This window comes from Canis aureus, chromosome 7 (assembly GCF_053574225.1).
Source record: "Canis aureus isolate CA01 chromosome 7, VMU_Caureus_v.1.0, whole genome shotgun sequence".
NCBI lineage: Eukaryota > Metazoa > Chordata > Mammalia > Carnivora > Canidae > Canis > Canis aureus.
This window is the reverse complement of record NC_135617.1, coordinates 64,357,703-64,375,817: the sequence shown is the minus strand read 5'-3', so window position 1 is coordinate 64,375,817 and position 18,115 is coordinate 64,357,703. Positions and strand designations below refer to the sequence as shown.

Below are 18,115 nucleotides of genomic sequence, written 5' to 3'. Positions count from 1 at the left end.
AGCCTTTAAATGGTGTCTACATCTGTAGCTCATTGGTAAGAACCAGGATCCAATCAGAGAGTGGTATTTCTAGCCAGGGACTCAAGCCACCAAACCTTCACTCAGCTCCTTCTTGTATGGAGAAGGCTGAGAGGACGAGAACTGGCTTTGGGGACAGAGAACACAAGGAGGTGAGGATCTGCAAGACGGAGGGAGGCTTTCCCAAGCAGGGCGGCAGCTCCCTGGGCCTGCCGCCCTCGGGCCTCTCTTGGTGTTTGTGATGCTGCCTCCTGGAGCCTTTTCCAGGGGGAAGCAGAGGCCAGGCACGTGTGAAGTGACCACAAGTCAGTTCTGTGGTCCCAGGAAGATGCAGGAAGCTTCCTACCTCCTTCTCAGCTCACTTCTTGCTCTGGCCTTTTCCCTCCTGCCCCCAAGGGTTGGTGAGCGGAGTGGGGTGACCTGTGGCCCTGGAGGAGGTGCACTTACATTTCTTCTGCAGAATGCTCTGTCTGGCCTTGATGAATGCCAGGATGTCAGAGTCCGTCTGGCTGTCCCCGGTGAGAGGGACGGATGATGCTGGCCTCTCAGGGACACTGAGGACAACCACATGTCACACATCACTACTGCACTTGGACTCCATGCTTACCTTTCCCAAGTGCTTCCCATGTTCAGCGACCAGATCTCACCCAGGAGGCTGTGAGACCACTGTCTGCCTCCTCACCCCTCTACCAAGTCTGGGCAGAAGCCACAGCAATCCCTTCACATGCAAACGCATCATGCCCTCCCCCTGCACCCCGTCTTAATCCTGTTAGTGGCTTCTCACATCCTTCTTGGAATGGAACTCAGACTCTCCTCCTGTGTGATCTGCTGCCTCCACCCCCCCCCCCCCCCCCCGTACTGTGCTCTGGCCTCTCTGCCATTCTGTTATTCTGTTACTCAATAACATGAGTCCCTTCTGCCCTCAGGTCCTTTGCTTTGGCTGTGTCCTTTCCCTGGACTGCTCTCCTCCAGGACCTTTGCATGGTTGGATGCACTCATCAGCAAATGTGCTCAGCACTTTTGCTGTCCCCCCCCCAAATCCCCACCCCACCTTACCTAAAGCAAGCCCATTCCACCTGGGGCCTGTCTCCTTCAACACATCTGCCTTGTGTGGCCCCATCACCTACCATAGCTTAGCTGCTTGCTCTTGGGGCAGATAACTATTCTCTCCTCTCTTCGTAAAAACATGATAGTTAGCTGAATACGTTGCCATGGCAATATAGAAAAAAATATACTACATTTCCCAGCCTCCTTCGCAGCTATGCCTCCTTTGCAGCTATGTGCAGTCAGGTGACCAGGTTCCAGCCAATGAAACTTGGAAATCCCACAAAGAAGAAGTGTGGGATTTCCAAGAAATTCCCTTAAAAAAGGAAGAATGTATGTGCCTTTCTCCTTCCTCTTTTGCCATCCAATATATGCCCTCTTGGAGAACATTCAAAGCAGTGCCCTCCCAGCCTCCCAGGCCTCCGCTTCATACAGTCACTCCACACAGCAGATGACAGTACCCGCTGTCTTAGAAGACAGTGAGGACAGTACATAATAAAGGGCTGTTCATCATCACAAGTAATTATGTTGGCATCCAGCTGAAACCCTTGAGAAGTGCTCTGGCGGGACTGTGCCGGGCTCTTCTCTCTGTCTGAACTTGGAGTCGGTCTTGGCTGGACCTCACCCTGGGATGGCTTGGGAGGTGAGTAGAGTCTTGCTGGGGGAAGAAGGGTGCTCAAGAGTTCTAGTCAGAGGGCATAGGAGCACTGCTGGGGAGAGGCCTTATCGGCTTTGCTCCGTGACCCGCACATACAGCCTGTTATTCTGTTACTCAATAACATGAATCCCTTCTGGTCTCAGGGCCTTTGCTTTGGCTGTGTCCTTTCCCTAGACTGCTCTCCTCCAAGACTTTTGCTTTTCTCAGAGGGAGAAAACTATGCAGCTTTGGGACTCAGCACCTGTGAGAGACTGCAGGGATTTGCTGGGGTGCCAGGGTGGAGGCCTGCCCTGAGCTCTGTCTGTGCAGCAACCAGGCAAGGGGCTCCTGAGGATGTGGGGTAAGAGAACCACCCCATCCCACCCATGGTGGGGGCCGTCAGGGGCATCAGAGGGAGGAGGAGACAGACCTGCTTTCCAGGGAGGCGCTGGTGCTGTTGTGTTCCTGGCTGTGTGGGATGGGGGAAGGCGAGGGCAAGATTTTCCTGGCATTCACATTGCTGCAAAAGAAAAACGACAAAAGGAAAAGGTATGAGAGGAGATTTACGGGAAAGGAATGTAGGTGCATGTTTAGGAGCTGTATGGATCGAATGTTCGTGTCCTCCCAAATTCATATGCCACAGCCCTAACAACCAAGGCAATGGTGTGTGGAGGTGAAGCCTTTGGGAGGTAGTTAGGTTTTGTTGAGGTCATGAGGGTGGGACCCCCAAGAGGGGATTGGTGCCCTAATGAGAAGAGGAAGAGAGCTCTTTCTCTCTCTACTATGTGAGGACACAGTGAGAACACGGCCTTCTGCAAGCCAAGAATAGGGTCCTTTCCAGCAACTGATTTTGTTGGACCTTGATCTGGGAATTCCAGCCTCCAGAACTATGAGAAATAAATAAGTTCCTATTATTTAAGCCGCCTAGTCTATGGCATTTGGTTACGGCAGCCTGAGCTGATCACAACAGGAGCCAGGAATCCTTTGTCAATGGACAGTGTCATGGGGAGCTCATGGGTGGCTCACACAATGGGAATTTGCCTCTCACAGAGGCTGGGGGTCTGAGATCAGGGTACAGCATGGTCATGTTCTCACATCGGTCCTCTTCCAGTCCTCTTCTGGCAGCCTGACACATTCTCCTTGGGTTCTCATAAGATGGAAAGAGAGTGAGCTAGCTCTCTGCCTCTTCCGACAGAGACACTGGTCCCCTTCTTGAGGGCTCCACCCTTGTGACTTAAAGACCCGCCTCCAAATACCATCACATCTGGGATTAGGCTTCAACAAATGAATTTTTAGAGGATGCATTCTACCCCTACCACCTCCTGGCAAATTCATGTCCTTCTCATTGTGCAAAATACATGCCTTCCATCTCACCAACTCCCAAAGCCTTAATGCGCCTGAGCATCAACTCTAAAGTCCAAAGTCCCATCTAAATCGAATATAGGTGAGACCGGAAGTCGAATCACACTGAGGTGGAATTTCTCACCAGCCGTGAACCTGGGAAACCAGACAAGTTATGTGCTTCCAAAATAAAATGTTGGACGGGCATAGGCTAAACATTCCCATTTCACAAGAGAGAAAGGGGAAAGAAGGAAGGAATGATGGGTTCTAAGCAGGTCTAAAACCTAGCAGTGCAAACTCTGTGAGATCTTAAAGCTTGAAAATAATACTCTCTGGTCCAATGTTCTGCCCACTGGACTCACTGGGGTGATGGTCCTGTCTTCTGGACCCATTGAGTAAAGGGCCTGCTGGGCTCTGTAGGGCCGGGGTCATGCCCTCATGGTTCTGCAGGGAGACCTTGCCCCTACAGCTTTGGGTAGAGGCTGTCTGGTCTGTTGAAAGCAGGCAATTCCCTCCACTTTTGAACTAGAGGAGGCAGCCGGTATCATCTCCCAGTTGCCTTCCAGGCCATTCGTCCCTTAACTTGGAAGAACAGTGCATGTCCACAGAATAGCTGTCATTTACAGACACTGTCTACTCCCCAGATCCTGGAAAGTGCTCTGCAAACATCATGCCATTTGCTCCTGTCAATAGCCTCATTATCTTCATTACAAAGGTGAGGAAATGGAGGCATAGGAAGGGTAAAGAAATTCTACAAGTTACCAGCTGGCTAGTGACGGAATCTGAATCTGCCCCACAACTCTGGGAGGCGTCAGGATCCATGCTCTCAGCCATAATGCTTTATCCGCCAGATTTGGCTCTGTGGTGTTCCGAGGAAGCATGTGCTGGGGATGCGCTGACCAGCCCCTGCTCCCAAGTGGCCAGTCGGACCCAACAGCTCAGGCAGGAGAGGATTTGCCCATTGACCACCTTGCCTTGGATTCTTGGTTGCAAACAGCAGAACCTGACACTGCCCCTTGGGGAGTGAAAAGGCCAAAGCAGCCCCAGGATGCCAGTGATGTGATGGGATTCTCTCTCTTGCTTTGTGATGGTCCTGCCTAGATGCCATATCAGAGCTGGAAGAGACCTAAAAAGTCACCTGGTCGGAGCCCTCCTTAACAGATGGGGACATTGTGGGGGCACCCCACGGCTGCGAAGTGGGCTAGGGTTAGACGGGGGCACTGGCTTTGCCTAGCCTGCACCATCACAGGCCGTGCATCCCTCCACAGGCCGGACAACCTGCTGCCTCACCCACGAGTGCAGCCCCTTGCCCTGCTCCAGCCCTTTGCCTTCTCCCATCTCAGCTAGCCACAGGGCCTTTTTCCCTGGGTCGGCCTCCACAGGTTTGAGACTGTGGCTCAAACAAACAGGAAAGGAAATCAGAGCCTGGGAATCCCCCCCCCACCCGCCCCGCCTATTTCCCTGCACCCCAGAGACTCCATGGGGTGGTCGGTGGTCTGGGGAGAGTAGCATCTGTGCTGTCTGGTCGGGGGTGCTATCAAATTAGAAGCAGCCACAAGGTGGCAGGCTCTGCATGCTTTTCTTTGGAGAACAGTGACCAACGATCAGGGCTCCTTCTGAGTGGTCCTGGGGCAGACTTCCATTCTGCAGGTGCTTTAATTACATTGCATCAAAGTCAGTTTGCAAACTGTAGCAGGTCTTGCAAGATCAGGTCACTGGCACTCAAATGGCTCATTAACTCAGTGGATTCCCTGTGGATTCCCAGTGGATCTTTGTCTAAGATTCCAGTAAGCATCCACAGGTACAAACTGTTGAGGGTTGGTAGTAGGTGGAAGAGGGGTAGAGGTGGATGTGGGCAGGGCAGAAAGGTGTTGTGATCACACCATGGAAAGATGGGGGTATCTGGCACCCTCAGCAGTGGCCGAGATGCCCAACATGTTGCCACGACCATGCAGGAGGATTGCACAATGTGAAGGCTTGGGGGTCCTGAGGGAAATGATTCCTCCAGTCTCAAAGCTGCTCAAGTGTCCCTGGATTTCACAGCTCAGTTTCTTAACCCTCAGGGGTCACACCACAAATTACTTTTGTCTTCTTTCCTGACCAACCAGCCTTTCACACTGCATTCATTTCTCTCATGTTGACATTCCTTCTGGAGAAAGAATACACTAGCCATCAGAATTAACTATCTTTTTCTTAATAAGGATTAATAAGTAGTATTAATAATTGGCCTCCTGGGTTGCCAGTCAGAGTGTCATGATGAATTTAGTGTGATCAGCCCGCAGGCTCTGGGCATCCCTGAGGAAGTGATGAGATCAGGTTTCTTTCAGAACCTGAGGAGCAGAGGACCAGCCCCAGGCCTGCAGTGAGTCCATCTGGAGCAGCCACTCTGGAGCTCGGGTGGAAACAGCCAGCAGACTGTGGCTCTCTCACCCCAGCAGCTCTTCAATGGCACTAGCACGTTTACCTGCTCATGCAACAATAGTGTCAGAGGGACCTTGATGCATCTTAAAGACAAGATGAGGAAATCCACAAGGGGGAAGCTGCCTTGTCTGAGAACCTGCTGCTTGAAAGAACTATAATGAGTTGTTTTAGACATCTTTGTGAAAGTATAAACTGAGGATACTCCTTGCAGGTAACCAATAGCGGTCTGATGCACACTTCTGAAACCCAGTGCTTGGAGCTGCAGGGTTAAGGGTTTCTTGGCAAGCACATCAGGAATCATCTTCAATTGGGATGTCTCAGGAACATCCAGGAATGCCAAGGCTCTACTTCTAACACAGGTGGGTGCTGAGAGGGGAGCATGATTCTTACAGTGATTCCCCAAGAAGATTCTAGGAGGCCCTGCACAGTGGCTGGTTCTTAGGCCTTTTCTATGGTGGACACTCTCTCACAGAAGCTGGCAGGCTAATGCTGGTGGCACAGGGGACAGATGGACAAGCAATACAGAGAGGCAGTCTTGGCTGATAGAGAGCATGGAGGAGGGTCAAGAAGACAAATAAAGAAGAGGGAGAAAGGGAATGTAAGGTGGGAATAAAGATGAGCAGAGCCAGAAGGTGGAAGAAAGGGATGGGGAAGAATGGAGCGCAGGAGTGAAGCAGAGAGAGGAGAGGAGGGAGGGAGCGGGCGGTGGGGAGAGAAATGGGAAGAAAGGAAGTACCACCACTCAGCTTGGAGTCTGAAGTTCAGGATTAAGCTGTAGCTCTCCACAAAATCAACTATGGAGAAATATCCCTTTTCTTGGGACACCTGAGTGGCTCAGTGGTTTAGTGTCTGCCTTCTCCTCAGGTCGTGATCTAATGGTCCTGAGGTTGAGTCCTGCATCAGGCTCCCTGCAGGGAGCCTGCTTCTCCCTCTGCCTGTGTCTTTGCCTCTCTCTCTCTGTGTATTGTGAATAAATAAATAAAATCTAAAAAAAAAAAAAATCCCTTTCCTTTTCCAGGACTCAGTTAGTTAAATGAGGAGATTGAATTCAGGGTTTCTCAAGAGAAGTGGTGGCAGCCAATAGCAGGAAGTTCTGGTTTTCCAATCAGAGGTTGGCTTTGTAAGCAAGTGTAGGTGTATTTGCTGAAAATCCTGGCACAGTTGTATGAAATAGCACAGAATATGGGCTGGAAAATGCCACTTCCTACTAAAGCAACAGAATAGACATGTGTCCCTCAAGGGCAGTCATTGATGTGAAGAGTGAGCACAGTAGCTGGACACTGAGAGGCCTGGGTTCCAATCCTGCCTAGCCACTGATTAGCTGGGAGACCCCCAGCAAGCAGATTGAATTCTCAGAGCCCAAGTGTTCTCATCTGTAAAATGGGGATGATGATATATATATATATTGCACATTTGCTCAGTGCTTGGCCTACAAGGCCCTCGAGAAATGACAGGGTACTATTACTATAAGAGAAGAGAGCTAATGCTATCTCCTTGGGGAATTTAAGGACACCAACAAATAATTCTCAATGCCAGGTATTGGCAGAGAATGTCTGAGAAGCTATGATGTGTCCATCCTGCCTCACCCCTGCTAGAGTCTTGTGAGCTCTTTTCTGCTAGCGTTATAAAGCATGTAGTAGGTGATTTCTTTGTCAGAGGTGAAGCCCCTACTCTTCTCCCTTTCTCTAGTAGGGACCTTTTCCTCTTACCTATTAGAAACTTTCTGACTATAATTCTGGGTATCCAAACTGCTGCATGGAGGGAATTTAGGGGTGCCAACTACTCACAGTTGAAGTGTCTTAGCAAACACTGTTCAGGACGCTTGGTTGGCTCTGCCGAGTTAGAGTCCAACCAGAGCACTAGCTGCCACTGGACATGAACAGCACTCCAAGGCCTATCTGGGCTATCTCCCCAATGGCTCTCTTGCCAGTGGTCACCAAAGGGGCCTGGGCTAGAGTTCTGGGAGCAAGATTTTGAGAAAAGCTCTGATGGCTGATCTGATACACACCTTTGAAATTCAGGGTTCTGAACTTCACTTGGCAGGCTTAGTCTATTCTATCTTATAGCCCTGGAATGTGTGTACTGGGCCTTGACACATACACACAAACACACACACATGCATGTAAATGCATACACACACATGCATGCACACAGTGTATTATCTTTGAAACAAAAGAAAACTTATGAATGGAGTTTCCTATTTGCTGGGCAGGATATTTCTACCAGTAAGGATCTCTGCAAGAGATCTAGAAAAGAGGCTGGGGAAATAATCAGGGGCTCTGAGACTCATAATTGGGAGGAACACGTATGGTTGTGTGGGACACATGAGAGGCTCGGGACTGAGCCAGAGCAATGACCAGGGAAAGCCCTGTGCTTTTGGCCCAGCCATTTAAACATGTTCTGTGTAGTCCAAGAGTTTCAGAGGGAAGCAGGCAGCTATACAAGGGTTGCAAACTCAAGTGTTCCAGAGGTTGGCAGGTACCTGAGTCAATGCCCAGAGAGGACCAGTGTAGGACACTAAGGCTAAGCTACCTGTATTGCCGTAGAGCAAGTCTACTTACACTGCCTTTTTAAAGAATTTAAATTGATAGACCTTTTTTTTTTTTTTTTTGAGAATTTTTAGGTTTACGGAGAATTGAGTAGATGGTACGGAGAGTTTCCATACAACTCCCCTCTCCCACCTTGTAGTTTCCCCCATTATTAGCATCTTGCATTAGTGTTGTACATTTGTTACAACTGATGAATCAATATAGATACATTATTGTTAACTCAAAATCCATAGTTTATCTAGCAGTTCACTCTTTCTGTTGTACAGTTCTAGGAAATTTTAACAAATGCACAATATCATATGCCCATGATTACGTATCATACAGAATAGTTTCACTGCCTTAAAAATCCCCAGTGTTCCCCCATTCATCCTTGCCACCCCTCCTCTCTCACCCTGGCGATCACTAGTCCTTCTACTGACTCCATAGTTTTGCCCTTTCTAGAATGTCATGTTGGAACCACACACTATGTAGCCTTGTCGGATTGGCTTCTTTCACTTAGTAATACGAATTTAAGCTTCCTCTATGTCGTTTTATGGCTTAGTACCTCATTTCTTTTTAGCACTGCAGAATGGTTCATTGTCTGGATGTACCACAGTTGGTTTATCCATTTACCTTTTGAAGGATATTTGGTTGCTTCCAGTTTAGGGCAATTATGAATAAAGCTGCTATAAACATCCATGCATAGGTTTTTGTAAGGAAGTAAGTTTTTAACTCATTTCGGTAAATGCTAAGGAGCATGACCTTTGAATTCTCCGGTAAGAATATGTTTAGGTGAGTAAGAAACCATCAAATTGTTTTCCCAAGGGATCATACCACTTTGCATCCCCACTAGCAAAGACTGAGAATTCCCGTAGATCCACAGCCTCACCAGCATTCGTTGATGTTAGTGTTTTTGGATTTTAGCCAGTCCAGTAGATGGGTAGTGGTGTTTCATCGTTGCTTTAATGTGCAATTCCCTAATGACACATGATATTGAGCATTTTGTCATACACATACATCTGTAAATCTTCTTGGGCGAGGTGGCTGTTTCAGATCTTTTGCCCATTTTTAAATTGGGCTGTTTTCCTTATTTTTTGAATTTTAAGTTTTTATCTATTTTGGATACAAGTCCTTTATCAGATATATGTTTTGAAAATATCTTCTCCATTCTGTGGCTCACCTTTTCCTTTTCTTATCAGTGTCTTTTGCAGAGTGATGTTTTAAGTTTTAATAAAGTCCAGCTTTTTTTTCTTCTTTTATGGATCTACCCCCCTGCCTTTTAAAACTCCAGGCTAACTAAACAGAACATACTTTGCCAGCTGCAGACTCTGGACTTAGGGGCTCAGATAGAAGGTGGAAGTGGAAGTGCTAAAACTAGAACACAAGTGGAAGTGCTGGCACTGAGGGCCACGATGGGAGATGTGCAGAAGTCCAGGGAGAATGTCGATCAAGTGGTGGAGGGCTAACTGGCTGGCTTTTATTTTATTTTATTATTTTATTTCATTTTATTTTATTTTATTTTATTTTATTTTATTTTATTTATTTTATTTTATTTTATTTTTTAAAGAGATGATAGCATAATGTATAGACTTGTGGAATTACTACACTGTATACCTGAACTAATATAACAACGTGTGTCAACTATGCTTAAAAACACCAACAAATGAATAGTTTTAGGTTTACAGAAAAGTTGCAAAGGTAGTACAAAGGGTTACCATGTACCTTATACCCAGTTTCCCTTATTATTCAATCTTACATTGGTAGGGTATATTTGTTGCAACTAATGAAACAATACTGATACATTATTATTAATTAAAATCCATACTTTGTTTGAATTTTCTTAGTTTTTACCTAATGTGTTTTTTTTTCTGACCTAGGATCCTATCCAGGCTAGCACATTATATTTTGTTGTCAAGTCTCCTTAGGCTCCTCTTGTCCGTGACAGTGTTGTTTTTTTTTTTTTTTTTTTACATTTTTCTTGTTTTTGATGGCCTTGATAGTGTTGAGGAGTACTGGTCAGGTATTTTGTAGGATGTCTCCCAGTTGGGACTTATATGATGTTTTCCTGATGATTGGACTGAGGTTATAGGATTTTGAGATCATAGAGGTTGAGTACCTGGGTGGCTCAATCAGTTAAGCATCTGCCTTCGGCTTAGGTCATGATCTCAGGATCCTGGGATCGAGCCCTGCATCAGGCTCCTTGCTCAGGAGGGAGACCGCTTCTCCTTTTCCCTCTGTCCCTCTCCCCAGTCATTCTCTCTCTCAAATAAATAAAATCTTAAAAAAAAAAAAAGACCATAGAGGTCATGTGCCATTCTCATAACATCACATTAAGGGGACTGTCTGGCCTCCCCCCCCTCCACCACTACTACCTCTTTATAAGAGCTCTCTTTCACATTTTCCAACTTGAGAGTTTAGCTCCTATTCAAACCCGGTCAAAGGATTGCTCCTTGGTGGCAGAGGCCAATGTCCCCATCATGCTACCTTGGCCTCTGTCCTGACAGTAGTGGATCTCTTTGGGGGATGGAGGATGGCCGAGGCATGCTTCTTTGGCTTTACCACCTGAGTTGTTCGGTTGGAAAGATAATAACGTGGATGGCATAGAAGGAACCTACCTTCTGAAGGTGGTGTGGGCATGGGGGAAGTGGAGTCCCTCTGGATCATGCCAGCATTCAAGGGAACTGGCTCTGGACTGCCCTTATGTGGAGGCCGTCCTCATAGGAGGCTGCCCACATCTATCCTGAATCTGTTCTAGGACCAAGTCTTTGATCAGAGCTCCTCTGTGTCCTGGTAGGACTACCACACCCTGATCTATCACCAACATCCCCCCTCTGTCCAGTTCCCCTTCTCTCTCCCATGCTACTCTCCCTTCCACCTACTGCCAACCCTTTCTTCCTACACAGGGGGCAGGACCATGGCTTAAGCCATGGCTAAGCCACTTGGCTCTTGGTGTCACAGCAGTAGGTCCGCTGGCAGTCAGAGCCAGGAGAAAAAGGACTAGGAGGTGTGCCCAACACCATTGCTCAAACACACCTCAAAGCCACTGGCTTGAGTATCTACAGCTAATGTAACAGTACAAGTAATTCATCTTCCTGGATCCGGTGGCCCATAGAGACACATTTAGAGTAGCAAGAGGAGAGGTAGGGAAACTTTTCTGCACCCTCACCCTGTTAGCAGAGTTCTCTCCTTACCTTTTGTTTAAGAGAGGCTGAGATGTTTCCTGCTGGAACTCAGGCGTTTGGGGAAAGGGCTTCACGTGACTGAGTGAATTCACTGCTGGAGAATTTACCTGTTGGACCAAGAAGGAGTTTCACAGTGTTACCTCGAATCTACTGACATGGGAAAATGTCCTTGATGTAGTTCTTAAGGTGAAAAAGCTAGCTCTGGAAGTTGTTATATACAACGTGTCGGAGAAAAATTAATCTAGACATTATGATGACTGACTATAATGATGGGCATCAAAATATTCTCCTTGGATGGTAGGATTATGGATCATGTTTGATTTATTCTTTTTCCTTTTCTGTGCTAGAAATTTCTCTATTTTAAAGACAGATTGAGCCTCTGTGGCTTATTTGTAGTGGGGAAAAGGTGTTTAAAATGCAGTCTGACAATTCTCCCGAAGTCCTCTCCGGTTTTGCCTCCCCTTGTCCTAAAGAGATGCTACTGGAGGTAGGAGAAATCCACTGAGCACTTCAGGTAGAGGAATAGCTCCACCGTGGTGCCCTAGCAGCCTTGCCCGTCTCCACACAGGCCTCAATTGCAGCTTCTCTGAGTCTTGGCAGAAGGCCCTATGATTCTCTCAGAATGTGAATAGCTGCTCCAAGGCTGTTTCCCACTTGCCTTCCTATCTCCCCAGGAGGTGATCATGGGACAGTTTCTCATCACCTCCCATGTTCTGATGAAGTTCAAGGCTTTATGCCTTGCTCTACTTAGGGTACATTAGCAGGATAGAAAACTGCCTAGTGGCAGCCTGGAATTCACTCCTCAACAACAGGGTGCCCCATCATCCCTACTGCAGTCATCTGGTCTGTTTTGTTTCAGTGACATCCTGTGGGGCAGAGGACACATGGAGCTGACATCTTTGGCTACTCTAGTTTTCACTGTCTATATGAGCAATACACTGCTCGAATCCAGCAGCCTTGCCTTGACTCTTCCTATGTCACTCACACAGGATGAGTCTCATCATCTACTGTTTGGTGGCTAAACTCCCTTGGGCACCAGCAGGGGCTGATGGCCTCATCACAAAGGGTTCTTCACGGGAGAACAGATAGAACCCAGAGGTACTGGGACCATAGAAGGGAACCAATGACATTTTTAATTTTCCTAATTCCTCCCTGAAATTTAGCATTTCTTTCAACAATATAGCGTAGACAACAAACGATAGCAGTATATGTAATATCAGTGACTTTGTCACCATTTAGAAATCACAGATATTTTCATGTCATATTACATTGTTGCAGAAACCCTGAAATACTGTGCTCACCATCACTTTGAAATTATGTTAAATATTGGGCTCACTCTTTGGGTCTTATCAATACATCTGTAAAGTGGTATACATATTATTATACCATAACTTTGCTTTAAAAATATTTTGATAACTTTATTTCTGTTTTATTGGTCTTATTGGTTCTGTCTTTGTCATCTCGTGTATTAAATTTTATCCAAATATTTTTCTCTATTGTCTGGTAACATGGCTACTTGGTAACATACTGGTTACTGCTTGGCTGTGTGTCATTGGCCAAATAACTTCTTGGGCTCTCAATTTCCTTGTCTTTAAAATAGAGGGATCAGCTGTGCCTCTCTGAGGGTTCTGCTAGTCACACCAGTGATATTATAATACGTATCTCATCACTTCCATTATGCCACAGCTGAGGAGTTACCAGAGGAAAATTTGAACCGGGGTTTGTATTACGCTTCTTAACAAGTCATTTTAGCCTTCATAATATGATAGAGAACTTCCAGGAATCTGTCTAGCAAATACGCAAGCATTTATCTACAAATATGTTTCCAGTGCAAAACTAGAAGCAACCTAGACGTTAAACACAATAGAAGATTAGGCAGATTAAAATAAATTCATATGATGGACGAGTGACAGCCATTAGAATGATGTAGAACAATAACATAGAAGGGTAGTCATGTGATTCAGTGAGGCCCAAAAACAAAAGCCGTTTGTGGTACTTGAAGACTGATATGATTCTATTTTTATAAAAACAATGGAAATATATGCATAGGACAAAAAGATAAAATTATATGACCAACATGCTAATGTTGGTTATCCTTAAATGGTCAGGTTATGGTGATTTTTACATCTTTGTGTTTTTCTCTATTTTCCAAAATTTCTATAACATATATAAATTATAGAAATATATAGTTATGTATACATACACATGTACACACACACACACACACACACACACACACACACACATATATGACTGGTAAAAAACAGTCAATATTGTCAATATGGTATCCCAGAGAACATTACCCAAAGCAACAGTGGCAAATACCTTGGTTTGGGCACAGCTTCCATCCCCCACATTTCTATGCATCAGGTGCCAGAGCACAGAGACAATAAGCCCCCAGCCATTTGCCTTCCTCATTATTAAGATGAGCACTTGCCTTATGAGCCACGGCTGAGAGCTCATGGGCCTATGGGTGGAAGCCCCCACTCTTCTGCCTCTGACAGCCTCTCCCCGCTTGCCCTGACATCGCCCAGGCCACAGGAAGGGGGCAGGCTCTGGGGCAGTGAAGGGGGCAGCTGCTAATACCTGCAGGCTGGTGGCTTCCTCTGTCCACCAGGCTTCAAACTCTTTCTGCAGCTTCACCTTGGCCTTGTCCATGAGCAGCTGCAGGTGCTCGATCTCCACCTTCAGGGCCTTCAGGTGTGTGAACATGGTTTTATACCTACAGTGGAATCAGGGAAGAGTCTTGAAGGTCACCAGCAGGGAGGAAAGGCCATGATGGGAGTGTCGCTGTGGGGCCTGTGCCTCGGAAGGCTGCCTGTGCCGCTGCCACATAAACTCACTCAGCCCTCTACACAGTCCTATGAAGATGATGCTTCACTTTACAGATTCGGAACCTCAGGCGTGGAGAGGTTATGTAACTTGCTCTATGGCACGGGGCCAGTAAACAGAGGGGCCAGGATGTGAAAACCAGCTCTGGAAACCAGTCTAATGCACCTTTCTATTCCACTGGTTCACCTTTGTGTGGAGGACAGAAGTGTCCATACGTTTGTTACTGCCTGTGTAAGTTTGGGCACGACGGAGCAGGAGTTGTCCAACAGGAAACAGTTAAGTGGCCAAACTGCAGACACAGCTTGGCTCCTGAGATAACCTTGAGGTTGGAAATGTGGATCAAGGGGACAACACATGGTGGAATAAAGACACAAGAAAGATGGGTTGGAAGGAAACTGGGAAAAATAAACAGAGTGAGGGAGAAAGAGGATAATGCAGTGCCAAATCCAAGGGTGGAGAGCAAACTGTGGCACATCTGGGAGGGTGGCGCAAGGCTTTCTGGAAGGAGGATAGCTGCAGGACAAGCCCCAGTGCAGTTATGGGGAGAAATCTGAGGGCCAGCTGAATGGGGCTTAATTCTGCTCAAGACTTGGGTAGTTAGGGGTGTGTGAGTGGGGGGTGGGGGTGGGGTTAGGGAGAGGCCAGAGGCCTGGGGTTTGCTCAGGGGGCATGCCTTGCCAGCCCAGGGGTGGCACGTGTAGCATTGCCACCATCAGCTTCTCGAGGGCTAGGGAGGTGACTTGTTTGCTCTCCCCAGAGCCTCTCCATGGCATGCAGGACATAGCAAACATTGGTCGAAGTGTCCATCAATGAATGAACGATGAGCCTGGCCTGGGGCGTGAAGTGAGATTCTGTGCCCATGCTGAGTATCAGTTGTGGCCATGTGTCTGCTCATGCCTGAGGTTCCTCACTCTGTTGGTGAAGTCATCTTGGGATCCTAAATGGCTGCAAAGAGGGTGTGAGGTTCTGAGGACACCCTGCAGGTGAGGAGACTCAGGAGGGAAGCTGAGGCAGAGGCGGTGGGTGGGGGGAGGTGTAGATTGGCAGGAGGGAGACCTCAGCGGTCATATTTCTTGACTCCCCTAGATGGCAGCAGTAGATAAGCCTCATTGCTCCTGAGCTGCAGCCCGGGACCAGGGACCAGGGGCTGGTGAGGATGCCAACAAGCAAACCTCTGCATGGGCTCCCCAGCCCCCTGGGCCTTCTGCTCCTGATTCCAATCTCACTCAGCTTATGGTCCCTGCATCCCATACCCATCTGCTCAAAGGCAGCACACCCTCCAGCTATTTGAGGACCCAGCTACTGGACCCACTTCCCAGAGCAGCTCCAGCCCTGGGTTGGGGAGTGGCCACTCTGCCTAGCCTGCGCAGCTCCAGGTCATCCCTGAGAGCCCAGGAGGCTGGGTGAGGTGAAACGAAAGGGTACCTTCTCTTTTCTTCCTCCAGTTGTGATCGAAGCTTCTCTTCCAGCAAGTCTGGCATCGAAGGCATGGCTATGTTTTCTGAGACGCCTGTAGAAGGAAGAGGCCAATGGGTTACTCCAACAAAGAAGAAAGGTAAAAGGAGAAGTGGGGTACTTAGGGCAGAGGACAGAGTAAAGTGTATCCCAAGACGAAAGGGGACTCTGTGAGTACCTTCCAGGGCCTTCGGGTGGGAGTCTGCTTTGGCCCCCTCCTCTGGACGGCGATCTCTGCTCGGCTGAAAGCCTGTGAGGAGAGGCTTCCACGATTATTCGGCTGTCCCTCCCACAGTCCAACATCTGCCACTGGAAGAGAATTCCTCCTTACATTGCTACTAATCCTTTTACTGTTGAGTTCACTTATTTCCTCTTGAATCCCGAGGGAAGATGCAAAATAGCATTTTCCCATCCTCTGCTGCAGAGCCCCTCACAAACCAGGAAGACATCACTGAACTGTCTCACATTTGTCACATCTGTCTTTGCACCAGTGGAGGTGCTAAGAGTCTCTGGCCTCAGATCATGTTTCCTATTTTTGACTTCCCTCCAAAGCCAAGGTTCCCACGCCTCATTGACCCAAGCAATGCTAACACGCAGCCAGAGCTGAGAACACATTCAGGTGCCCTGCCCGTGAGACAGGGCGACGGGAACGTGCCACGCTCTGGGTGAGGGCTGTGTTCCCACGCATGCCGACCACTGCTACTGGCTGCCTAGCTGCCTGCTTGTCTGGGGCCTGGCCTCTCCCAGCCTGCTGGGTGGGGCCAATTTGTCCCCCCAGGAGTCACTGTGGTTGCTCTGCATTTCCTAGCCTCACAGGGGGCATCTTGGAAGTCACACAGCTCTGCTTTTTGCTCCATGTAGGGGAGAACCCACTTTTGGCCAGGAGCATTCTGGACAAGATCAGACTTCATCCTTCTAGTACTCATTTGAAGCATTGTTGTTCTCATTTTGCAGAGAAGGATACCGAGGTTCAAAGAGGTCAACTTGCCCAAGGCCACCCGGCTAACTTCAGGAATCCGGATCCAAATCTAGCTTTGTTTGGTTGCAAAGAGGCTTGGTTCCAGAAATTCCTTCTATTAACATTTCTGACAGATGGTCATCTGCTTTCTGCCCAAATATTTCCAGGGGGCAGGAGCTCACTACTTTGCACGGTGGCCCATTTCATTGTGGGTAGCTCTGTTTTCTCTTCCTTTGGGCTGAGACCCACCCCACTAACTTCTTTCCACCTCTACTTTGGGTCTTTGGAGCAGCAGAGCATGTCTTCCTTCTTAATTTGATGGTTCTTTAGAGATTTTCACAACAACAACAACAACAACAACAACAACAACAACAACAAAATAGTGTACCAATTATGCATCCGGAGCTTTATTCTCGGGCTAGCTCTGCTTACCTCCCTCATCTAAGGGCTCAGTGACAGGGTTGCTTTCTGACTAGTCTCAAGGATTAGAGTCTAAATCTGGACCTAATACTCCAGATAGGTCTGAAAGGGCCAGGGTAGAGAACGGCCCTCCAACCTCTTAAAAATGCACGTTCTATATTTCTATAGCAGGTAAATTATGAACAGTGACCATTTATTGAATGCCTGCTATCTGCTAGGTTCTCACAAGTTCCTCCAGGCACGGAGCTAGATGCCCTCACCTTATTGCTAATTCTCAAACTAACCCAGCAGGGAGGGTCTTACCATCTCATTTCCGTTAGATTCTGAGGCTCAGAGAGGGTTGTGAATAACCCAGGGTCACACAGCTAATGAGCAGAGTTGGGATTTGAACTCAAACTTTGCTGGTTCCAAAGGACTCAGGGCATATACCAGGCAGCTCCCCTGCCCCCTGCCCCCCAACAAGTGCAGGTATTTTTCAACAGCTTTGTCACTGTCATGGCCATGTCAGTTTGTCACTGGCTTCTATGGAGCTTGGGTTTATTTATTTATTTATTTATTTATTTATTTATTTATTTATTTTTATTTTATGATAGTCACAGAGAGAGAGAAAGAGGCAGAGACACAGGCAGAGGGAGAAGCAGGCTCTATGCACCGGGAGCCCGATGTGGGATTCGATCCCGGGTCTCCAGGATCGCGCCCTGGGCCAAAGGCAGGTGCCAAACAGCTGCGCCACCCAGGGATCCCCGGTTTATTTATTTTTTAAATATTTTATTTATTTATTCATGAGACACACAGAGAGAGGCAGAGACACAGGCAGAGGGAGAAGCAGGCTCCACGCAGGGAACCTGACATGAGGCTCGATCCCGGGTCTCCAGGATCACATCCTGGGCCAAAGGCGGTGCTAAACCGCTGAGCCACCTGGGCTGTCCGAAGTTTGTGTTTAAACACTTGCATATTTTTATGAGTGGCTGTCAAAACACATCCTATTTCAGCGTGATTGTTCTTTGGATCCTAAACGCCACACTTCCCATCTTTTGGGGGTTAAGCCTCAGCCTGTCATGCCTCTACTCTGTGCCTTTTATGTCATTGTCTAACTCACTGCACAATATGCAAAGCAGATTAGGAGTCTCTCCTTTCTCTCAGTCCAGGCACCTGATACTCTCTCTCCTGCGTGTCAAGTGACAGCTGTCTCCCATAAACTGACTGGATGAGTGTGTGATTCCATCACCTGAACACGGGAGATGCAGATACCATTGGATTCGCCAACTGAAGATGCCAG

General features: G+C 47.6%; 1 protein-coding gene across 20 annotated transcripts in view; it reads right to left on the bottom strand.

Moving 5' to 3' along the window:
* The window catches only part of KIF6 (kinesin family member 6), a 381,228-nt gene that overhangs the window by 13,835 nt on the left and 349,278 nt on the right, over positions 1–18,115 (bottom strand). For all 20 annotated transcript variants that reach the window (XR_013383557.1, XR_013383558.1, XR_013383556.1 and 17 more), the window contains 5 exons: positions 15,429–15,513; positions 13,758–13,893; positions 11,181–11,278; positions 2,130–2,219; positions 466–572 (listed from right to left, as the gene is read on the bottom strand). Coding sequence is in view for 7 of the 20 variants with exons in the window: in XM_077904139.1 (XP_077760265.1) it covers positions 466–572; positions 2,130–2,219; positions 11,181–11,278; positions 13,758–13,893; positions 15,429–15,513 (516 nt within the window). In the remaining 13 variants the exon portion in view is untranslated. The remainder of the gene's footprint in view (positions 1–465; positions 573–2,129; positions 2,220–11,180; positions 11,279–13,757; positions 13,894–15,428; positions 15,514–18,115) is intronic.